The sequence below is a fragment of the Heliangelus exortis genome, chromosome 1 (genome assembly GCF_036169615.1).
Source record: "Heliangelus exortis chromosome 1, bHelExo1.hap1, whole genome shotgun sequence".
NCBI classification, from domain to species: domain Eukaryota; kingdom Metazoa; phylum Chordata; class Aves; order Apodiformes; family Trochilidae; genus Heliangelus; species Heliangelus exortis.
The window spans coordinates 56574467-56600006 of record NC_092422.1 but is presented as its reverse complement, the minus strand read 5'-3'; the positions used below and the strand labels follow the sequence as shown (position 1 = coordinate 56600006).

The following is a 25540-nucleotide window of genomic DNA, read 5'->3' as shown; positions in this document are numbered from 1 at the left end:
ACCCAGAATGAAATAAGATCTGAGATATAACTACAGAATTCACAGTTTATATGTCCAGGTCCACCAAAAAGAAGTCCTGCTCATGATTCATGACTGATCAGCTTCGAATCACACCTGCATATAGGAGCTTTGCAAGAATCTCAGGATTGGATTTTAGAAAGGATATTGCCAGTTCTGAAAAAAAAACAACACAGTGTTGAAACTGTTTGGTATGTTGTTGAACATAAAGTATGAAAGAAAAACACAAGTACTGAATTTATTACCTGTATTTTGAAGAAAGAACGACAGCACCAATTGAATAAAGTTATAAAACACCAGTAATAAACATGTAAATAATCTTCAGGTTTGCAACACCAATAGAACACAGACATCTACAAAGAAATATATATATGTATACATGTAATATAATAAAACCATTCATCGGGGAACAAGAAACATCATATTTTTGTACTATATAAAACAGCTGTACAGTGTGCACACAGACTCTCTTGATCTCTCTAAAATGCCTGTCAGTCACTTCTCCCCATTATCATTTGCTTAAGGTAGTATCTTCATTGTCCATGGGAGAACTTTAAGTGACCGACTTGTACTTTTAAGCTAAGTACTTATAGTGCAGTTTGTCTCCACATATATATACACAAACATACATATATATATTCACAGATGCACACATATATGTATATGTGTGTGTATATATTAAAAGAACAAACACACACATGTACACACACACAACAGATCTAAATAGCTCCTCCATCCTGTGCTCTTGAATGAGTGCTTATAAAAAAAAAAATCCCTGCACACTTTGTGAAGGGAAGAAAACTTGCTGATTGTGCAGATTGAAGTCATTAGATGGTTTCATTCCTAACAGTCTGCAAACACACGTCTGGATTAGATGGTGGTATCCCATATGCCTGAAGAGAGTCTGTTGCAGGAGGTATCTTCGACCTTCTTCAGCAGTGTTGGCTTTTTACAAGGGGGTGGAGGTGGGGCTGTGATTCTTTGCTCAGTGTTGTGCAAGATTTGCTGCCAGTCTTCTCTCTCTTCACACAGCTTTCTCCTCCAGTCTAGAAGCTCTTGCAGAGCCACACTCTCATTTTCTGAAAGTCTAAGCTGATGAATAACCTGTTCGGGAGAAGGAAATAAAAATAAAAAAAGGTGGTAAAGTTAATTCTCTTGGTAGTGCAAAACCGCAGCATCCATGTTGAGTGAAAGCTCACACAGGATCCTCTGCCAGTCATGGATGCAAACCTGTGCAGAGGGAAGATTCAGGTCCCATTTTCTCTGTAAAAACACTAGTGACGTGTAAAGTGATGCACAATCATGACTTTCAGCAAAACAACCTCCCCTTGAACTCACGAGAGGTGGTTTATACTTCCAAGCCCTGTGTCAGCAAGGAACCACCTTCTGCTCTCCATCCATTATTTACCAAGGGCACCAAGGAGTATTATCAGCTCATCCACACATTCTAGAAGGATGATGAACAGAAATCCTGAGACTGCTACTGTGTGCCCTGGCTTAGCCATGCCGGATGCCCGGTGCTTGTGAATGCTTCCATTCTAAAACTTAAAATTAAGGAAATAAATAGATGCATGTGGGTAAGCACTCAAGTTCTACACTTTGGCTGAGGGAAAGATGCTCTCATTTGTACCACAGCTGTTCCAGCTGCCTGCTGGGTGAGTCAGAGCTCTGACAGGTGCTGCCAGAGAAGGAAGGAGCCTTTATATGAGATACCTGAAGATCTCTTTGGAACCTGTTTAATTTCTTTTTGGTTGATACCCCAAAGAAAAATGCATTAATCTATAGAATGTCATAATAAAATGCATTATAATTTCCCATACAGTTGTAAATTCTTCACTTTTAAGAATAAGAAGAAAAATTCAAAGCATTTGAAAAGACTTCAGATAAAATATATTTTAGTGCTGTCCCAATCACATATGAATATGAAATAAAAAACCTCTTTGCTTTATGTTTACACAAAATCCACCAGAACTTCTGAGTGACGTAAAGGAAAATGAAATATTCCACAGATTTGTTAGAGGGATATCATAGACTTCTTGTGCACCTGAACACATTATCTTTTTTTTTTTTTTTTTTTTTCCCCAGTGTGGGCAGGAAAGATTAGAAGACAAATGAAAAGTTTGTAACTGGCAACTATTCAGAAAGACATGTCAAATGCTTCTATGCTATAAACCAGGTGTCTGGTTTGGGAGACACTGTGGTTTACTGTGGCCAATTTCTATGGATTTTTGTGGGTTTAAATGATGTGCATAACTCAGTTTATAAAACAGGTAGGTTGGAATCCATTCTTCCCAATTTAGACACCTTATCTGAACCTAAATTTTAGGCATTTAATGAACTTGTGTTAGGGATGTTTCTCAGAGAGGTGCTGGAACACACAAAAACCAAGCTGGGTTAGACTGTCACTGAAAAACTTTAATATGAGTTTCTGAGATAAAAAATGAAAGGCTGATGATAAATAATGAGTGCCTGAACACTGGTAGATAAGTATACTTGTAAAAAATCAGGCACTTTGTAGCTGTGATATTGGGTGTGCTCAGGTGACAAAAGTTTGATAGTGTGACTCTAATGAAGAATGAACAAAAGTGTTTGAAAAGAAACAGCTCCACTGCTATTCTTAGAACACAAAAGCTCACAGGTGCAGGGTGAAAAGCCAGTACAATTTGCCTAGGCAAGGCAGTTGACAAATGTATCCTATTTATAGCTTATAGGCATTGAAGAAGCTTTATTATCCCAACCCTACTTATGCAAGCTGTAGATTAATGTTTGGTCAGCATTTTCACTATACAGCTCATTTCCCAGTGCACAGTGGACAAATGTTGGTCCAATCCACAAATGAGCATATCTTTTATTGCATTTTTGAAACAAGGGGTGGAAAAATATCTCACATCTCTTTTGATAATGGGACTGATCTGGTAAAGTAAGCTGGAAAAAATTTGTATTTCAACATAAACGAAGTATGTGCAATGGAAATCCAGTGGAAATGAAATGAAGGAAAGCACGCAAGAAGTAGCAAAGCTTTAAATGAATCAATGAATGTAATTAGATCTATTTGAAGATGATATCTTTTTTCTTTTCCATTAGTGATTAAAACTGTGACAAGCAAAAGATTTATTATTCATATACTTTATAGAAAAGATTTACTGAATAATTTCACATGAAGCACAATGTGAAACAGCAAACTATGTCTCTTTATTATTATTATTTTATACCATGGAATCACAGAATGGCTTGGGTTGGAAAGAATGTCAAAGGTCATCTAATTCCAACCATCCTGCCATGGGCAGGGACACCTCCCACTAGACCAGATTGCTCAAAGTCCCATCCAGCCTGGCCTGGAACACTTTCAGGGAGGGGGCAGCCACAACTTCCCTGGGCAATCAGTTCAACTGTCTCACCACCCTCACAGGAAAGAATTTCTTCCAAATACATAATCTAAATCTACCCTCTTTCACCTTGAAGACTTTACCTCCTGTCATATCACTGCATGACCTTGTAAAAAGTCCTTCCCCAGCTTTTCTCCAGGCCCCTTTCAGGTACTGGAACAAGTATTTTGTGAAGAGTGAATGAGATGTGTGGGAAGTAATTACTTTAAGACTACCAATATCTCCAATGAACACTGAACAAACAACTTCAACTATTACTGGATAGAAATCGTATCGACTCTAGACCAGGGTTTTCCTACTCAGTGTCAGTGATCAATCAGACATGAGCAAAATAGAATTTGTGAAAGACATAAATGGCATTTGAATACCTATGACTTAACAGCCCTGCCTTCTAGTAGAATCACCATCCCTGTGCCTGGTATCCTGTCCTTACTGAGAAAATGAGAAAAGCTCAAGCACCAAAGAATGACCCAAGAGAACAGTGTGTGGAGTTACCCAGGCTACTCAGTAGCAATTGCAGTGGATTGAAGCAGTTAAATAAAATCCCTATTTTCCACCACAAAAATATGGCAATAGGAACAAAAAAATTAACAATGAGCAGCCTAGGGAAAAGACCCCAGGATTTGGTTGGAATTTGGTTGTTGAGAGAGCCTCAAGGGCACAGTCCCATCAGGTCATGCATGGAGGGACTTTCACCATTAGGTAGTGCTTAGAGCATATTGGGATTTGATTTCTTTGACGTTAAGGAAGAGAATGAGTTCCCACATGCTGAGAGGACACTGTGACTACAAGAGGTGGACTCTGAGGTGTGCTGTCCATGTGTGATAAGTATGTTAAAGTAAAATCCTTCAGATGGTGTCCCTTGTGGTTTGATCACAAATGAAAGGGTGACTTGGACACAGAACACTTTGTGTGCTGGCATCCATGAAAATCTCAAAGCATGATTTTTGCCTACTGAGTTCCACACATTTAAGTTTTGTACAGTCCTTGGAGAATGAGTCCCTGAGTTGCCTTCTGGATTTAGGCTTCTAAATTCTGCCTAAATTCCATTTTACAGCCTGAAGCAGACACACTGAATTTCAACTTTGCCTTAGAATCAAGATGAGTTGCTGTAAGTCAGTAAATTATTTTAATTATAGGCTTATTTCTCAGGCTAGTTAAAACATTCAGTGATTTTTTAATTATACAAAGTTGAAACTTTCACATTTTAAATCAACCATGAGAAAAGGTATGCTAGATAAAAAGATTAACAGGCCCATTTGAAATTAACTTTAATTTGAGTTATTTACAGACTTTGCTCTACAATAGCAGAGAATTATTTCCATATCAAAAGATCAAGTGTTATAAGTTTACAGAGAATATTTTGTAACATTCAGAAGGAACACAGAGCTTATATTCTCTGTGTGTCAAATGCAACACAGTGTTAATCATTAAGCTATGCTTAAAGGACTCATTAAATTTGTTTGTCAATCAGGGATTTATTAATTTCATTTAAGTCTTTTTTAGAATTTCATCTAACTTTGCTCTCTCCCTGGCCAAGTGTAGGGTTTAATTTTTAAAAAAATATTTTTATTTGTGGTTGCATTACTACTTCTATTACTATTCACCAGAGAATTAAAAGAAATTAATTATGTTCTTGGATGTTAGAAACACAGAATCATAGAATCAGATGGGTTGGAAGGGACCTCTGAGATCATCCAGTCCAACCCTTGATCCACTACTGCTGCAGTTACCAGACCATGGCACTGAGTGCCACATCCAGGCTCTTTTTAATTATCTCCAGGGATGGAGAATCCACTACTTCACTGGGCAGCCCATTCCAATGCTTGATCACCCTCTCTCTAAAGAATTTTCTCTTAATATCTAACCTAAATCTCCCTTGTAAGTCCATGCCCTCCTGTCTTACTGGGAGCTACTGGGGAGAAGAGACTGACCCCCTCCTGGCTACCCCCTCCTTTCAGGGAGTTGTAGAGAGTGATGAGGTCTCCTCTGAGCCTCCTCTTCTCCAGACTGAACACCCCCAGCCCCCTCAGCCCTTCCCCACAGGACTTGTGCTGGACTTGTTAAAATATAAAAATAATTTGCTTTGCAAAAATTGTAGCTCTGCATGTTGTCTTACATTTCTAGTATTAGTTGATTCTGTAAGTTTTAGTAAAATTCCAGAATACAGACCTACAAACATGTGTAGCATATAAACCTGTACTCCTGAGACATTTGCTTGAGGTAGCCAGTCCATATCTTCCCCTCAGAGAAATATTGCCAATTATTTTCTTTAATAGATTTGTCAATGTTTGTGCCTTGAAGTATCTCTCAGCAGATGCTCACAATTAGTTATTACAGCATTATAATATTTCTCTTCCATTAGTATTTTAAAAAATAGAATCCATGGGGAGACTGCAACTAGAACAGCAATGATTTTACCTTTCTAAAATTTGATCAGGATCTAAAGTAAATTATGCAATAAATGTAAAACTTTGAAGGTAAGTTATCATAATTATCTTAGAAATTAGAGCTGCCTTGACAAACCTCCTTTTTAATCTTTTTCAGTTTGCAGGCTGCCTGAAAATGTAAACTGAAATAATTTCAGCCTGCAACCAATAGGTAACAAAAACAGTATCCTTATTACAGCCCACAAAAGCTATTCCCAAACCCCAGTGTGTCTTCTGCAGATCATCAGTTTTAAAGACAGAACTGATGAGGGCATTCTCACCTCTCATTTCACAATTAGAGAGATAATTTCATTCAGTAATTCTGCAAATAAGTCTTACTCTATGCCATTTTCAACAAGACCAACACATTTTGTTTCAGCCTGTCACAGGTATGCACCTCCCATAAAAATCTTCTGAACTCATTTTACTAATTTTGAACTGGTTTCTTTTTTGCATCTGATAAGCCCCTACACTGACTACTTCCAAACATGCATGTCACACTGCCATCTCTCAAAAAAAATCTTGACCCTTCAAGTTCAAACAGATATATTTGTTTTTTTGTGTGTGACAAAAAAGCACGGAGCAGGAAAGCATTGCTTTTCCACTAATTATTGAAGTAAGAAAAAAAAATCACGAGCCTATGTGTTATTTAGCCACACAATACCCATTTTAAAATATATGGGGAATGCACACAGTAAACCAAGGGTGTGTTAGGAAGCCTAGATGAGCACTGAACATAAATCAAATCAATATGTAAATTTTTGTTTGATTGGGAAAGCTGCATCGGTCATGTAAGACCCCAGCAGGGAGCAGAGAGCAGCTATGATAAATGGGTTTACACGCTTCTAAATTCCAATTAAAAATCTTCAGATACAAATGTGCCACTGGGATCTAAGCTGATTCATGTGATTTGTCTTGTGAATGCTGGGACATGCATTTTTTTTCTTGCAAATGCAGACCCACCAGACATAATAACTTGATACCTAATATGCAACCAGAAAGTGATTTTAGTTAATCATTCGCTTAACCTGATAATGATTTTTTATTTCTGTTGGAGCAACTTTACAATCTCCAAGAATAAAACTATCCAAATAGATGGCAAATGCATTTATTGGAGACAATGGAAAAAAAGACAGGTGCTCTGTCTGGTGCAAGACTGGAATTTCTCTGGAGGAGGCATGCCAGCTTAAATAGAGCTAAATGGTAAATCTATAACTGTATATATATATAATATGTATATTGCATTTGCTTAGTTCTGAACAAGAAAATATTTCTCCCTCTTGGTTAAAAATTCTTACTACATCAAAAGAAAAAGCTAGCTTTAGAACAGATGTTTTACAGATGACACACCAAAGGAAGTTATAACTTTGCTGATATTTAGAAACTGGGGGTAATCTTAAAAGTAACATACTTTGCATTAAAAGAAAACTAAAAACAGACTACACTTCTGAACAAAACCAGTACACCACAGGAGTCAGAAAAGAAATGCCTTCCCTTCTAACAAGCATTTTTCGGCTACATGGATTTTTTTTTTTTGAGGAACAGATTTTATTTTCTTTCAAGAATCACTCGGGGGATGATGCTGCAAGCAGGATATTCTGGTGTCAGAGACCAGACAGGCAGAGGCATCTTCGATTGCCCAGTCCAGCCCTTTGTTATCACATAGCATTTGGAAAACTCTGAAGCTTCATCCTCTAAAATCTAATTCCACTGTTTGTTTTGATTTTCTGAAATGATTTTCGAGAAAACCAAACCAAACCAAACCAGACCAGAAGAAAAGTCCACTAAGGATGACTATTTACAAAATGAGCACTGCCTCCAGAAGGACCTTCGTCCCAGACTGCTGGAAACTGAGAGCTCACACTGGCAGAAGAGACACCCCACACCTCTCTTTTTTCCCTAAGCAGCACCTTTTCATCAGAAAGAGCCTACTTTGCACACCTTTGGTGCCTTGGATAGAGGTATTCTCAATCTGACCTCACCTTTATTTCTGCTGTAAGTTGTCTGATGGTCTGATTTTCTCTCGTACTCTTGGGCTGTTCTGGTTTGATTTTTGGTTTGGATTTTGGTTTGCTTTGGATTTTTTTGGAAAAGGTTGTTTGCTTTGGAGTGTTATTTGTTTGGGGTTTTTTCCTTATTATTATTTTAAAGTTTTTTTTATTTGCAGGAATACATATTAGTTATAAAAGAATGGCTTGGTCTCCTCTCCTCTTGTAGCTTTCCTTCAGTGAAGTAGTAACATGCTTGGGACCACAACATTCTCAATTAATTAGGTTAATAATGTTTCGTACAGCTTGGAAGTATTTCAGCAATCAAAGAAAGATACTATGTCTGCAAAATAAAAGCAGTACACTAATCCTGAGTGTTGCTGTAAAGTGTAATCTGGTAGAAAGTATTAGACAAAGGTAGGCAATGTTCACAAATGTATGGCAGCATGGCAGGCACTGTGATTCCCTGAGCTGGGAATGCTATATCCAAAACAAGGGTGTATTTTACTTGCTTATTTGGATCTTCCATTTATTTATTTAATTATTATTTGCTTTGGCTGAGTGTCTATCAAGCCTATATTTTTTTTATATTAACTATAAAATACCATGCTCCCAGAGTGAATAAAACACCAATGTATATTGAGATATACTGTGGTTTGGGGCTTTTTTGTTTGTTTTGATTGTTTGGTTGGTTTTTTTCCCCTAAGGAAATATTTCATTTCTGAGGCATACTCCTAATTCGCCACGGATGCTTGAGAAAAAGTTTATGCTCAAGATAGCAATTCTGTCTTTCTAAAGATGAGTTCTGAAAACAAATCATTCATTGTAGAGATCTTCAGAACAGCTGACTTAACAGTGCTGATACCACTTTGTACATAATCTAAAAAAAATATTTGAGAATCTCCATCACTTTGCTACTTAATGTATCACTGCTGCTTTGTGGTATTAATATGATGGAGATGTTTTACTTGAACAGTTAGAGGTTTAGTTTTTCCATGATACTTTTGAAGTAATTACAAAAACAATCATCAACTTCTATTTACTAATGTTGTGTATCATCCTTTCCCATGTAAAATCACTACACTTTTAGTTAAAAAAAAAAACCAACAGATTAGAAGCCAACATCACTTAATATGTGGTGTGTTAGCTGTCTAAATCTCTACTCATCTACAGGTATTTGGTAGTGTGTGACGGCAAGAAAAGGAAGGGCAGAAGGCCCAAGTTATTCTCTCACACCAGGCACTTATGATGAAGTAAAAAGTGAAGTCATCCTCCACAGGTGCTGTGAGGGGGGTGGGAGACACCACTCCCATTGAACTCAAATCTGAAGCAACCTTTTGAGATGGCCCATTGGCCACAGAAACAGCTCAAGAGGAATAACTACACTTTAGCCAAACACCTGAACTTAAGGAGGGCACAGGGGTGCCTCTCAGAGGGATTTGTTCCCTTCTCCTCGATACTCACAGCCTTGTGGCAGGAGAAAATGTGTGTAAAGGGGCCTCAAATGTGTAGGAAGCTGATTGAGGCATCTACTGGTTCAAAGAGGAGGCTCTGCACTTCCTCTCTCAGAGGTCACAGTAGTCAGACCCAGGACATACTTGCTGAGGAGAAGGGCATTAATCTTTGACACAGAAAAACAAGCTACTGAACCTGCTTATGAATTTATACTATGTGTTACCTTATCCCATTTAATCTATAAGGCACATGTCTGTGACTGTAAGTTTTCCAAAAATAAAGCTGCACTCTGTTACAAGACCTGATTTTTGTCTGTGTGTGACATTACAAAGAGAATTATTTGACATTACTGTCAAAACAATAAACAAAACACAATTCAGAGAGAGATACTGATTCAGATCAATGCTAAATGTATAACACTCTATTCCTTCTCTTGGATGCTACATGTTTACAAAGGCATTAGTGATTTTATTTTATTACACCAGACTTGTTTGATTGCCACATTTTGCTTCAAAGATGATCAAAGATTACTTCCAGCTAATAGGCAAACATGACAGACATTAATAACAAATGTTGGAGCCCAGTGTTTAGAACTGTGACAATGGGTGGGGTGTAGCAACACATTGTATTCTTGACTATTCTTTTTTTTTTAACTTTTGAACAGTCAACAAAAGAAGTGATTGGCAACAAATATTAAATCAAGTAGGAACAAAGAAGGTCCTTGAAACTTTAATGAATATGCAGCTATTTCTGAAGGAAGAGACCGCTGAAAGCAATGAGATTTCATGAAATAAGAGCTATGGCTTAAGCTATAATGAAACAATAAATACATTCTTCACGAATATGAAAAGACATTTCCAATTTTTCATTGTCAGCTGTTGGCTCCTATATTACTGCAATCTGCCAACCTGCACGATGGGGTTTAAACAAAATAGAATAGATAAGCCTGCACATTTTTTTAATATAGCAATACGGAAAAAATAACCACCGTTTTTTAATCTTACCTCTTTGATCACAGGACTGATAAAACATGTTTCAGAAGTGGGTAACCAAAATCTTATGCCAGGGTGTCTTCTGTGTCTGGTATTACTTGATCTACTAGGATGATGAGCTGCTTGCTTATTTGTATCTTGTTTTGGGAGTACTTCCATAGGCTTCTGAATAACATTATATTATTACAAATAAGCCAACATTCAGCCATTAGAGAAGTAAACTGCACCATGAGGCTTTGCAGCTTTTAATGGTAATTTTTCTACCTTTCTTCTTGGATAGCTGGATCTTCACATAGACTTTCTAGTTTTTTACTCCTTGGTACCTCTCTTTATTTACTCCAGCACCCTGTGCTCTTGTGCCTTGATTCCTTTTTTTTTTTTTTTTTTTTTTTTTTTTTTTTTTTTTTAAATTTAATTTTAATTTTATTTTAATCTTCCTTTTCATAATTTTTTTTCACATCTCTTTTTTGTTTTTTCTCTCTCGCCCTTCCTTCTTTTCTCTTCCTAAATCCCATATTCCATTTAACTTCTCTCTGAGGCATTTCATTGTTCCTCCAACTTTATTTTCTGAATCATCCTTTCTCTGGTGTCTGTTTTACTCCCCACTCCCGCCCCACACACATGCTTATTATCTCTCTAGTCTTTAATCTGCCCCGCAGTTCCCATCTGTTCATTATTTCCAGGTTGTCCATCTCATCCTGTTACAGACAGACCATGTTGCATCTTGCTGCCCACGTAACAAACAAGGAGTCTTTTCTCTGGCCTGCTTTTCTTCATTCTCACACCACATCCCACTTTGTAGTCAATGTTAATAACAACTTTAAAATATTTTTCCAAAAATAAATTTTAAAAAACCAAAACCAGTTCTGGGTCTGTGAAAAAGAAGATGACAGGGGCCCTTCACTTTTGTGAGAGGTGCCTAAGATTCCTTCTTGATTTTGTTGACTATTTCAACTTGCTGCTGTTGCTGACACTCCAAATAACTTATTTATTTCAACAGTCTTCATGCTCTGTCTTTTGAACAAACACACACATAGAAACTATCGAGAACAGAGGAAGCAATAAATACAGTTTGGAGAGGAGAGCACATTGGACTGGTTAAGGAACTGAGCATCTCTTCATGTAAAAAAGAATCACAGAGGTATAAACCTTATAAACCTTTTTTATATTAGAAGATGTTTGGGCTCTGCTAAGCAGTTTCAATATGTGTGGAGACTCCAGTACACTTTGGGATCATGTTCTGGAGCATGATTGAATAGAAATGACTCTCAGTCATAACCAAATTTTCTATGCAAGAAAGATTACAGTACAAACAACTAGAAGAAGTAGCTCTTCCATTTTGGTGCTGTCTATGCCTCTGGGAGGAAATTATGGGACACGAATTCAAGACTATTGAACCAGGCACATTTGAAAGTCCTGAAATGTTTAAATAAATCACCGAAGCAATTCACAACAATAAGCATCTTGGTATTTTTTAATCGGTAATTTTAAATCAAATTTGGAAACGAAAGTTTCCTAGTTTTCAGCTCTTCAGGGAGCAGCACAGCTACCAAAAGGCCTTCTGCAGAAGATCAGCCAGATGGGTACCTGCAGTTGATATTTTCGGGCTTAGTTGCTAAGAGCAAAGTAGATTTTCTTGTTGGGGCAGACCTGGATATTGTTTCTTGCAGTACCATATTACTGTGGATTTCTAGTTTATATTTAGAAGATTCCTTTGACTAATATGTTTTGGTTTTCAGGGAAAACATAAAACGCTTGGAATCCGGCATCCTGGGTGGTAAAAAGAATATATGGGGCTCTGGCTAACAAATATTTTCTGAAAAATCTGCTGTCTAAAAGAACTAAAATGCATGAAGCTTCTGCATAACTGGTTCTGAGTGCTTTGACCCACAAATCAATTATTCAAACTTAATCTTCATTACAGATGAAGATGATGCTACCCTGTTATATCAGATGTTACGCTCTTTATGTTTTTATGTGTTACTTGCAATCTGCAGCTGTAATTACTTGGAAATCAATAACTGTACAGCCATACAGCCACAAAGCAATATGAAGACAAGGATATCAGTTTAAAAAAACCACATAGTTTATTGACGTTCTTTAAAGTGCAAGACTAATTTCTTTTGATATAAGCTCTTTCATTTCTGATGAAGGAAAAAATCGTATTTTATTTTTAATACTCTACCTTTTTTTTTTTAAGCAGAAGAAAGAAGACATTTATTCCATAACTTTCAAATGAGAAACATTTTGTTAGTATTTCAGCAACTGTTTTCAGAATTTATCATTGTCCTAGAAAAGTAGTATTTGTGGCCAACAGCGAACTTTTTGTTTGGTTGGTTTCAGCAGACTTGACTTTAGAGTTGATCACTTAATTTGCTGATTCACATCAACATATTTTATACTTGGTAATTGCTTTCAAAAGTGCTTGTTAAAAGACTGCTTTTTATGATGCAACTCAAGAGATACTGAGCTGAAGAATTTGGCCTCTGAAATGTGTAGGTCTGCAGCACGCAGGAAGTATTGGGCAGTGATGCAGGTAATTGTCACCTGATGTGACAACATGATGGTACCATACACCATGATGCCTAAACTTTAGTTGCATGCATGAGCCTTGACTACAAAAATGAAATTAACTCCTGTAACTTCAGTAAGGAACTAGCGGGAAGATATTAAATAATAAATAAATAAAACTAAATTAAATTAAAAAAAAATCAAGCATAAATATTAGAAATCTGTTATAACTAATGAATCAGTTTCTTTTTTACTGAAATGACAGTGCCTGCCAAGAAATCCAAGGACCCAGTCTATATTTCTTTCTAGAAAGTAATTAGTCAATCAGAACCTTCACAGTTCTGTGCAACAATCTGTCCTATTTCATATGTCTGTGCAAGAATTACTCTAAAGTAATAAGTTTACTGCAGTGAAGCCTGGCAAAGATTTTACAATAGGGCTGTATGCTCTTAGAGTCAGCAGCAGCAGCATGCTAAGAAATGTCAACTGTAATTAAAACCAACAATTTCAAATATATGCCACACTTTGGAAATGGTGAGGGATGCTTTTTTTCAGCAAGAATTCTTAGGCTAGTGAGCACAGATTTTTTAAAGATTGTTTTGAATTTCTTTTTTTTTTTTTGGATGAGAAAGATTCTTTTCTTTTTTTCTTTTGGCAACACCATTTTGGAAGATGTTTATTCATTAAAACGATTGTATCAAAAATCACAGCACTCCATGTTTCTTCTGTAAACTTGTCACAGTTCTTACTGAGCTTGCATGTAAGGATTGTCCCTGCATGTAATTCTGAGTACATGGCACGGAATCTATTTTAAAGATTCATGAAACATTTTGGCAAAACATCTATTTACTGAAAAGTGACATTTCAAAGTCCTGAGTTGAAATTGTGTTCCGCTTTTGGCAAGAGGTTTTGGAAAAATCAAAAATAGAAGTTTGTAAATGGTTAAAGGCTTGCTTCTAAAATAAAGCATTTAAATGCTGCAGACTCATTTCACATAAGGATACAGTTTCCATTTGCAAAGATAAGAAGATAAATGGCTCCCCTGTACGAGTTCATTTAACTCTCCATATACTGCACGAATGTAGTAATTTAAACATGATCCACCTTGATCCCAGGCAAGCATTTTAGCAACAGAGGTGTAAGGTACTCCAGGATAAAAGTAAGGTACTCCAGGATAAAACCTCACTGTGTGAGGTTTATAACGTGAGCAATATCTGTGACTTCGATTTTTCATTCACTAGAGAAGGTTTTTTGGCCACTCACATGCCTAAGAAGTGTTTGGTTGATCATTAAAAGATGTAACAGAGACAATTCAAAACATTGCCTTCAAAACTGTATAATCCCATATCTTCATGCAATAAACTCATCTGGAGATAATAGACCTGTATTTTTTCACAGTATGGTCAAAGTACATTTTGAGAGCCAAAAAAGAGTGCATAGGAGACTGTCTGGTACCTATGTTTGCCAGGGCCTCACTCATGTATCTGAAGAGATTAACATAGCACTGGGTGTTGTCTCAGGACAGTTTTTCATAGAATCACAGAATCGGATGGGTTGGAAGGGACCTCAGAGATCATCAAGTCCAACCCTTGATCCACTACCGCTGCAGTTACCAGACCATGGCACTGAGTGCCACATCCAGTCTCTTTTTAAATATCTCCAGGGACGGAGAATCCACCACTTCCCTGGGCAGCCCATTCCAATGTCTGATCACCCTCTCACTAAAGAAATTCTTTCTAATGTCCAACCTAAACCTCCCCTGGCACAACTTGAGACCGTGCCCTCTTGTCTTGCTGAGAGTTGCCTGGGAAAAGAGACCAACCTCCCCCTGGCTACCCCCTCCTTTCAGGGAGTTGTAGAGAGTGATGAGGTCTCCTCTGAGCCTCCTCTTCTCCAGGTTGAACATGCCCAGTTCCCTCAGCCTCACCTCATAGGACTTGTGCTGGAGTCCCTTCACCAGCCTAGTTGTCCTCTTTTGGACCTGCTCCAGCACCTCAATCTCCTTCCTGAACTGAGGGGCCCAGAACTGGACACAATACTTGAGGTGTGGCCTCACCAGCGCTGAGTACAGGGGCAGAATCACTTGGTGCTGTATTAATGCCTGTGCTTTGGACAGTTGTGTAGACTTCACAAAAGTGAAGACTTTTGTACCAGTTTGTTCACATACTCAGTTACTTTTTTCTTTTTTCAAAGTTCCTTTAAGACTAAGAATGATGTTGAAGGGTTGAATCCCACTCCTGTTACAGTCAACAGCCAAACATCAATTATCTTGGTCAGGGCCATTTTTTTGCAGTAATGAAATGCCAGCTCTCCCCTGTGGACACCAAGTAACTTTTCAATGTGATAAAGCACTTCACCTACCTCCTGGTAAAATAGTCTGGAAACTAAACCTGTGGTTAATGAAAGTTTCTGTGGAGGAAATTCCTCTCAGCTGCACCAGATTTTCTCCTTGGATTATATTTGTCTTTCCTGTAAAATTCTTACACTCATCTCAAGAAAATGACTTGGGACTACCCTTTTAGAAAAGTGGACTTAATACAACAGGACAGTACATGGATACCATTGCAATGAAAAAATAAAAGAAAAAAAAATTGCTTGAATACCTTTATGCCTGAATGGGCTATTTAGAAAGTAAAGTGTTTCACATTATATATATAATGCTGAAAAAAGAGTGAAGAAAACATACTATGACAAATTTCCTTCTTTTTTGTTTATCTAATGCACATCAAACTTCATTCTGTGCTGTTATTTAAAAGCAATATTAACTAAAAAGAAATTCTGAAAGAACCAAAGTGTGAACTTTACAATACCTCAGTAGCTATTGCTGTTGTAAGTGATAGATATTTGGATTTTATTTTTTACTTATTGAGATTTGAATACAAACAGTGAAGACTGATTTTAAAGTCTTCACTGCTTTGATACTCAAAAGGATGACATAATTATGCATTTATTCCTAGGAGGTTCACTATCATGCAATTTTTTCTGATATGAATGAATACCTTGAGAGTGGTAACATCTTGGTCCTCTCAGGGTAAAGAGAAATTTTTCCTGCCTGAAAAATTCTATCCTCACAACAAGAAGCAACAGTAAATTTCACAAACTTTGAACTCTCCTATGAGAATCTTTCAGGATGATTATCCTAGCAGAAAAAAAAAAAAAAAAAAAAAAGGAGTAAATTCATTATTGTCCTTAGCTCAATACAAACCTGTAAAAAAAGTCAGCATCTTTCAATACCAAAAGAGAAATTTAAATCAAGCCAACTACTTTCCACTTTTTGCTATGATTTTTTCCCCTTTTACTGGGTCTAGTAGAATGCCAATGAAATATTTACCTGACTAGTGTGGCTCTCCCTGTGTCTTTGAATTGATGAGCCTGATGTAGTACTGGCCGACAGTCTTGAATATTCGTTTTCCTCTGGTAAACCTAAAGCAAAACAACACTAATTTATCAGCTGATCTTTATGCATTGGCTGATTTCAGCATGAGATCCAAAAGACCTTGACATTGTATACCGAAAAAGAATGAAAAAATCACATGAGCCTGGATATTCACTATTTCCATGCTTACTGTAAAAGGAAGAATTATTGTTTACTGAGTATGAACAGCACCATAGGTATGCATGCTGTTTTACAGAAGGAGCAATTGTACTGAAAAAGGCTACAAATAACACATTACCTATATATTGGCCAGGGATTCCTCCTGCAATGCAGAAATCCCTGGCTCCTCTTCCCTGGATCCTTTTCATAGGAGGAGCAATGCAAGGGGAATAAATGAAAATGGCCCAGTGGGCTGCTCTCAGATTAAAATCTCTAGGTCACAGCAGGAAGCCAAGAGTAGGGTCAGGGCTTAAAACTTCATCTCCTCAGTACAGAATGTTTTGGCAGTTCTTGTAGGTATTCTGCACTCTCCATTTGAAAATTATTTGCACAAAATTTAGCTTTGTAAAAACCAGTCACCCAGTGTAGAAGAGCCAGGAAGTCTCCTTCTGTAGACACCAGAAACAAATTCCTCTACACAGAGAGGGGCACATTCCTGATGCTTCCCCACCATTTCTGCCAGAGTGGGAAGATGCTTCACACAGCACTACAGAGGATCTGGAATGCAGTATGAGGAGAACAAAGACAGAAGAAGAAACATGGCAAGTGTAATGAAGCCCCTCAGAAACTGGAATAAGGCACCGTGGTAGGTCTGGAATCCCGGAAATTTGATATTGCTTTTTATAGCATGCATTGCATTCATGCTACTACAGCTTCCATAAACCATGTACCACTGCTCCTTCTTTGGTGAGAAGAACAGAGTTAGCCACTATGAGAAGAGGATTCATCCTGGCAAGAAATATGCAGGTTGAATATTTCTCAGTAGATCACCTGAGATTCACTTAACTAGAAATGGATGAGATGACATCTCATGTGAAGTATTTGATTAGCCCTTTTGTGTGGCTAAAACTAAGCAAGGTGATTCTGGGCTTTGATATGTAACTCTTAGATAACAAAAAAATAAGCCCCACTCTTTGCATATTACACACAACATTTACAGAATCATAATGCAAACAATTCAAAGTTCAAATAAAATTAATCATAAGCTACTTATGGGATTATATACTGCACTAGGCATTGTGCTTCATGTTCATGTTCTGTTTCTTGTCGAGTCACAAAACAGACATAGAAACACACTATGAAAAATTCTTGTCTTCCAACCTGCTGTTTCCAGCATTATTTTAAAATTTTTTTTCAATAAATAGGTGTTAACTCTTATATGGTTATTGATACATGATTTAACTCATGAAAATATAAACTGCAGGAATAATCCCACAAAATAACCTGATTTTGTGAAAGAAATTGAACACAGACACACTGCTCTCTATCCTGCTCTTATCTTCTGCTTTATAATGGTGCATCTCCACAGCTTTGTAACTATGCACAGATGGGTATCTTTATTTGTTCCTCTGAATGAAGTTTTTACAAAAAACTTCATAAATATGGATATTTATGAAGTTTTTACAAAAAACTTCATAAATATGGATATTTTTCTACAGCTTCTAATCATCTGGACTTCCACGGGACACAGAGAGGCAGTGAAGAAGGCAGAACCCCTGCTTGCAAGATCAGAAGCCAGGTCAAATCTTGTGAATATTCAGTATTTCAGTCTTTTTCTGCCTCATGGAGGGACTTCCTATTCTATTCTTAGGTCTGATCCTCTTTTCCCAGTGATTTGAATTATGTATTATTTCAGGGTGGAGTTACCACTTTTTGAAGCTGGTCCATGGTATCTTAGATATGTACTGGGGCAATGTCTGATATTCCAGGTCTTCAGTATACTGGGCTTGTAAGACATATGAAAGTTACCACTCTTCATTTCTTATGTATATTTAGTTCCCTGTCTTGCAACTTAAAATTCCCCCCTGCCAAATCACATCTTTTTGGTCAAATTAGATGCTTTGAATAAATTTGCTTCCAAAAATCCAGGTGTTTTCAATCCAGACTAATTTTTTTTTCAAGCAATTTCCTGAACTAATAATTTATTTACATGGATTCATTTGGGATACATCTCAAAAGTAATTCAAAATTATCCACATTTTAATGCAAAATGCCATTTTTAAAGTAAGTGTTATTAATTTAGTTCAAATAAAACATAGAATATAAAATATTTTAATTATTCTAGACCACTAGAAATGAATGAAAATACTTTCCTAGGGCAGCAGCACATTTTGAAAAAGACTGCTTTTGCACTACATTAATATACTTTAGGATCTACCATCTATGACAGCCTTGAGTTAAGATTAAGCTTATCAATGATTTTCTGTTTATTTCTATGAAAAGGACTTTGATAGGAGGGCTTATCAAATAAGTAAAGTTTCCATGTACAGTAACAGCACAATTTCACAGACATGGCAAGCAGAGGCTTGGTGGAGTTTGGAAAGATAAATGGAGAGCTGATTACATTCTGAGAGTTTTCCTTTCCATACACCTAAGTAAATATTAGGATACCACAGCTGTGCCCTGAATAAGACCTTGCTTAATTCAGCACAAGGTTGGAAGCATCAGTTTAGCACTGGCAGGGGCAGAATAAGAGCATAATTTAATCTGGGGTTCAGCCTGGAGCACAGAATTACACCATCTGGACTAGGCTTTCTTGCAACTATTCTCAAGTTACCATACGTAAGTCTAATTTGGCAATTTGGGGGCAAAATAATGCTTGCTAACATTACTAATGCAGTTACATGTGGTGGTGAAAATTATAGCAAAAAATATGATTCAGTCTATGATCTCTAACTGCAGAAGTTGAATGAAAGAAATGCATTCCTTTTATTTTCACAGGAAAATATTTTTTCAGGAATACAGTACCAAGCAATATGGGTATTTAAACCCAATCCTTCACCCACTTAGTCCCTCTAATGCAGTTTCTATTGCTTCAAAGGAAGGTCCCACACTCAAGCCCTGATTTTCTTTTTATGCTTCCTATTTCCCACTTCTGCCCTGTTCTCCTCTCAGAAAGATACTGCTCTCAGGAGATACTCCTCAGATACTCCTCTCATGACCCTCCAGATAAATAGCTTTCATCTCAAATGCTGAGATCTAGCTTAGTGGACATCTAGCTATGTCTCTGTGGTTTCCAAGAACCTCTAGTTTCATAAGATCTGCTATCCCAAACTGGTCCTGGCTTCCAACATCCATATTTGCAAATCCATAGCAGCAACATTATTCCAGCAACATGGAATAATATGGCCACAGCTGCAAAGATCCAGAGACTTTGGTGTTGCTGCTATGGATTTGCAAACATGGATGTTGGAAGCCAGGACCAGTTTGGGATAGCAGATCTTATGAAACTAGAGGTTCTTCCATTGCATATTATTCCATGATTCTCTATTTACACACAGACCAGCTCCACTTGACACGTTGGCTACTGGAGTGTGAAAGAGGCTTCACCAGGAAAAGCAAGATATAAGATGCTCAACATCATTTAGCCCATGCCACGGTGACACGTCCCTTTTTTGTCAGGTTACCTGTGGTGACACCTCTTCCATTCTGTGACGTGGTGCCTGATGTGCTGAGATCTGGCAGTAAGTTTAAAGACTACAGCAGAATGCAGCTCACAGGTGACCTGCTTAGAGAGGATGGCCACCTTCCCAACAGCTACAGGTAGACGAGACCAATCCCCTTACCCAGATAATGCACATAGAGCTCTTGGTGGAACAGACAGGCTCTCTTAGGATGGTCAGCACAAGCTACACAGTGAATATCTGATGAGAAATCACCAGAGAGGCTTCCTTCAAGGGCATAGCAATGGAGCTCAGTGCAGGATGTGTGCCTGGGTGAGGATGAGGCACAATGCAGCAGCACTGTGTTCCTTCATCCAACAGGGATCTCTCATCTATACAGTATCTACTCTAACATTCCCTTGGATTACACTGGGTCAGTACCTCTACAACACACTCCACTGGAGTGAAGAACTGTCAGATATCTGGGGAATTTCTCCCTTTCACTAACCAAAGGTTAGGGTCACCTCAGTCACTTATTATAGCTGTCATACTCAAACATTTCCCATTTCCCTCTAGGTCCTATTAGGCACTAGCTGGAGGTAACAACAGACTTAAGTGAAGTGCTACCTGCAGTGTTTGAGTATCTTCTACCAGAGGATCTGCTGGTTTGGGTGATTCATGAATGCTTCCAGCATTGCAAAGTAAAAGGTTATTACAAGCTTTCTGATTATTCTTGGTGTTTGGACAAGAAATAGCAAAAGAGCTCTCTCTTTCAAGCCAAAAACTCTGGTAGGAATGGAAGGTTTGTAGCAGAAAAGTCACAGTTTGATAGCACAGAGCTGCAGAAAGCTGTGACTCCTAATATTAAAGACAAACTAAAGAAGAGGATTACATTATATAAAATGAAAAAGCTGCTTTTATTAAAATTCTGAACTAACAGCAGTGCCAGAAATTAAACTCAGCTTCCAATGGAACATTAATCTGTTTGGAAGCTGAGCCAGCCAGCTTTTTAGCTGCTTAGTAATAGTTTCCTAAAAAAATGCATCAGGTTATAAGGAAGATTAACATCTTAGTCAAAATGATTATTCATTTAACCATAGTGACTTTAAGTTCCACGGTGCTTCAGAGAAGTGGTGCTGACACTTCACTTTATTTATGACAGCAAAAGTCTTATTTAAGAAATAGCTTCTGTACTAATATGAGTAAAGGATGAATGTAGACTTTGTTTCTACCAGTGGAAAGTAGATTATACAGTTGCACTGTGTAACAATGGGAAGCAGATTATTTTATATTCAAGAGTTTGTAATCTCAGTATCAACTATTTAATAACACATTTGAGGTTTGATTTTCCTCGAAGCTAAAGGATTTTTGTTTATAGTAACAAGAAGCTGGAAAAATACTTCACATGGAAATGCCTTATGGCACATCATCAAATATCAGTATTGCCTAGACAAATCCAACAGGACACAGATTTCAAAATCATGGAGATGCTAAGGCTGAAGCCCGGAAGGATTTTTTTTCCTGAACAAGCTGGCAAACTAGTTTTGAATTAATGTAATCAAAGTACTCCAAAGCTTTCCATACCATCAAATCTTTCAATTATTATTAAGGGTGTCTGGAAAACTAGCAGATTTTTTAATCTGATTTTGCTCTGCATCACGGTAAATCAAAGCTTGCATCATTTCTGCAATAGTCTGATAGGCAAAACATAGATTTGAACCTTGAAATAGCACAAATAATGCTAATTCCTTCCTCAGTGGGATATTGCCAGACCTAAAGGAAGACTTTTTCCTACTCATTGTACACAGTGAAAAGCAAAACCATTCCTTATCAGTACTGCATCAAAATTGGGAACCTTCCATGTAAAGTTTGAGTTTGACAAATCGGTATTTTCTAAAGGAAAATTTATCTTACTGGAAAATTCCATTGCATAACATAATGCCTTTATGATTAAACTTTCCATTCACAAAGTGTTTGAAAAGAATTAGTTTATGCATAGCAGATACCATGTGTTATCAATATGAACAGCCCTGGCAAATATGATGGAAAAACTTTACACAAACAGTTTCAAGTGCCCATCTCTATCTCACCTGCTAGCTGGCCTTATACTGAAGTAACGACTATTTCAGTAACTGAGATTGTTTACTAACATAACCTTAATAACCAAAAATTAAAAGCTTAAAAGATAATTCAATTTCAAGCTGAAAGAAACATAGCTTTTGGAATTAAACTCTCAGTTAAGGTGTCTGGGAATAAAACGGTCGCTGGTATAAAAAGCTGAACTCCCACATGTCCCATTAGGACATGAGAATATATGGAAAATGGGATAATGTCCCTGCATAGAAAGGAATGAAGGACTTGGCCTACCCACAGTTTCTGTGTTAACTATCTGAATGTTATAAATACTGAAAATATGCCCTGCCCCCACAAAAAAAGAGAAAAAAAAAAAAGAAAAAAAAAAGAAAGAAAGAAAAAAAAAAGATACAAAAGGGGACATAGTTGGAATGGCCAAAGAAGATGCCTTTTTCTTCTGCCAGTGTGTTCCTCGTTCACATAGGAATGAATGCACCTTTAATCTCGCATAACTTCTCAAACTGGATGAGTTTTCTGCTTTAATTATCACAGAACAGGAAGAACTACTTTGGTAAAGCACTGCAGAATTTGGAGGATAGGTATTCTTGAAAAGGATTATTTGATTTTGAAATGTTTCATTTTTATAATAAAACTTGAGCTTCCATTCCAAAATGTTGCATATTAAGCAACTCTAGCCTTTTTTACAAAAAAAAGAATAGCATGTTTGGAGAACAAAATGCAATATTTCACTTGACTGAAGATCTTTTTCCTGTAGATTTTTCCAGTGCAGCTCATAAACAACCAACTGAAATACGTGTAGCTCTACCCTCAGCAGTAAAGCCTATACAACTGTTTTGCTTAAAGAAACCATATTTAGGCCTAAGTTTTCAGCATGAAGATAATTTTCCCAGGATTTAGACATCTGCATCTCCACATTCCATCAAAATAACTGCTTTCTATTTGTCTTGTGCCTATTCATACTTGTGTATTTGTGTTGTGTGATTTTATGTAACAGAGGTGTTATATCCCTAAGATTTATGCTTTTAGGATCTTGAAAGATTTCATTCTTTCTGTCCTTGCTCTTACACGATTTTGATCATCTTGTTGTGGTGATAAACAATATGTCATTCCCTAATAAGTCACCTGTAGTAAAGGGAGATCCTGGTTTTGCATTCTCTGTCCCATTTGTATTGATTATAGGCTCAGAAACCTCAGATCTCAGTCCTCCATGCCTCAGACTGCTTACAGACTTGAGGCTGAGCTAATTATGAACTCCTCAACAGAGATTGTTTTTTCTCCACATTCAGCTTTTATTGGAGAGGGGCTTATCAGTTCACACATACAAAGTTAAGCTGGTTCCAGAAACACAGATATTTCACAACTCAGAAGATTCCAGCTTGACTATATCTTAAAAAGCTCATTCAAAGAAACACTTCAGCAACTTTATTTTGCAAGAGCTTTGGGATTAAAAACTGCTTACCATTTGAAACTGAATTTCCATTTTCAGCAGTCACAGAACTGGACAGTGGATTAGATGACTGAGTTCCATGGTTGTTTGCATTTTTATCCTGGGTTTCAGATCCAATATCTGATGCGTTTGGATCTTCTCTGCTCCTCAAGTTCAGATTAGTTTCAGCACCTGAAATAAACAGAAAAAGATTATCAGTTTCTTATTAACTAGTGGATTTTGTATGTAAACATAAAAAACTAAAACACAGAAAACAAATTATTTTATCAAATTCATTTGATAATCACTAAATTGACTTAATAAATGTAATTATTACTGAGTCCACTAATAAATGTAGAAAGTTTAAAAGTTTTAGTGAGTGTTTTTTTTTTTTTTTTTTTTTTTGTTTGTTTGTTTGTTTTTTTTTTTGTTTTCTACATATAGACATATAAAATTTATGGAAGTAAAAGACATTAACAAAGTTCCATTTTTACTGTTTCTTTTCACACAAATATCAGCTGATAAAGCTCAACAAACGTTTGTATTGCCTCTGTTTAAATTCAGTTGTTTTTATGTGAGTAAAATATACCACTGTCATTACTACAATGACTTTTGTCAGTGCATTGGGTGATATTGACCATAGCTATAGCATGGAGTTATTTTATTCTCTTATCTCCTCCCACAAGAAATGAAATGGCCTTTGATATGAACTATCCGTAGCAGCACTCCTCCCAGCAGAGCCTCCCTGTGGGTATTATTTACCCTGCCTCAGGGCTCTCCAGCCATCATCTGTCATTTTCTATAAAGTTTCAAGGTTTCATGTCATAGCCTTCCAGCTAAATCTCTTCAAGACATCAAGAAGAGGCCTGATCCTCAAGAAGACTTCCCAAACTATGTACAATGCAATTCTTCATAAAGAAGGGCAAAACACTTCTCTTCTCCCCCCTCTGGCTGGTGGCACATCCATGAAAAGCAGAAGAGCTGATGGCAAAGTGCCTGGAGCTGGCTCTGAGCTTGCCTGGCTTTAAAAGCCCTGTGTACTGCAAGGGGCTCAGCATCAGCTCTTCCCAGTCACTGCTCCTCACTGGTGATGAGGGGCCAGAGGCAGGCCAGGGGATAGGAGACAGGGGAGTGAGCAGATGGGGATGGTGGGAGGGACCCCCACTGCAATTCTGGCCTCCCCAGCTACCCCCACTCCCTTCTTGGGAGGGCTGGTAAGGCTGTACCAGGCTGCACTGGTAGGGCTGTGCTGGTTTTGGTGGCTTTCTCTGTCTTTTCTGGATTTCTCTACACTTTGTGGTGAACACAGATACATACTCCTTCCATGCTATGATCAGGTTTCTTTCACAGGAGAAAAAGGTGAGTCCAGTTCACTCTCTGTTTAACTCCATGTTTTTTTTCCTATCTCTTTCCAACCACCCTGAGTCCTGCCCTTAGCTGTGGGGCTGACAAATTATGGCTGGCCTGGGTGCAGGGGTCCTGATATAGCACTCAAAAATGAAAATTTTTCTTCTATGACAGGTCTCAAAGAGCTGTTCCTTGATTTTCATTGTGTCTGTTTAAGCTTTGCCATAATAACAGCAACAACCAGCAGAGGCCAAAAGACCAGCCATTAAACCAACAGTAAAGAATTCATCCATACTTCCAACAACAACCTCAGCTCCCTCAAAGGTACAGTATATTTGTGTAAGTCTTGAGACCATGAGTATTTTCCAACGGGACAGGAAAAACATTTTTTCACCAGGTAGCAGACACTGTGACTGCAGATTTTCAAACTGAATGTTTACTGCATGGCCATGGTCTATTTTGCAATTTTATGGCTGATCTGGAAAAGGCCCACCTGGCCTAAAAAGTACCAAAATTTAAAAAATGATTAATGAAACTAAAAATATATAAAATTATAGAATTGTTTTGGTTGGGAAGACCTATAGGATCATAAAGTACAAACATTAACCCAGTACTGCCAAGGCCACCACTGCACCATATACCTAAGCACCACATCTACATGTCTTTGAAACACCTCCAGAGATGGTAAATATATCCATTTTGGTTAACTTGAAATTTCACTGAAAAGGGCTTTCTTAGTTTTCTTTAGCTTAAAGTTATCTAGCTCTGAATCTTCCTTAACATTTCCTTTTCTAACAAAAAAGCTGTCTTGAAAAGTCAAAAAAGTTCATTCCCAAGCTGTCAGAGTAAAACATGTAATTTTTTTTTTTGTCCCCTCCTTTGCCATCATTCCTTGATCATTACTTTTTGCCAGATC

At 37.4% G+C, this 25540-nt stretch overlaps 1 protein-coding gene across 2 annotated transcripts in view; it reads right to left on the bottom strand.

Annotated features, from left to right (window-relative positions):
* Positions 1 to 251: 251 nt before the first annotated feature.
* Positions 252 to 25540, bottom strand: part of MYO16 (myosin XVI) — a 368492-nt gene continuing 343203 nt past the window's right edge. For both annotated transcript variants that reach the window (XM_071743005.1, XM_071742997.1), the window contains exons 33-35: positions 23311 to 23469; positions 16111 to 16202; positions 252 to 1122 (exon numbers count right to left, since the gene is read on the bottom strand). In XM_071743005.1, the coding sequence (XP_071599106.1) occupies positions 889 to 1122; positions 16111 to 16202; positions 23311 to 23469 (485 nt within the window). In that variant the 3' untranslated portion in view covers positions 252 to 888. The remainder of the gene's footprint in view (positions 1123 to 16110; positions 16203 to 23310; positions 23470 to 25540) is intronic.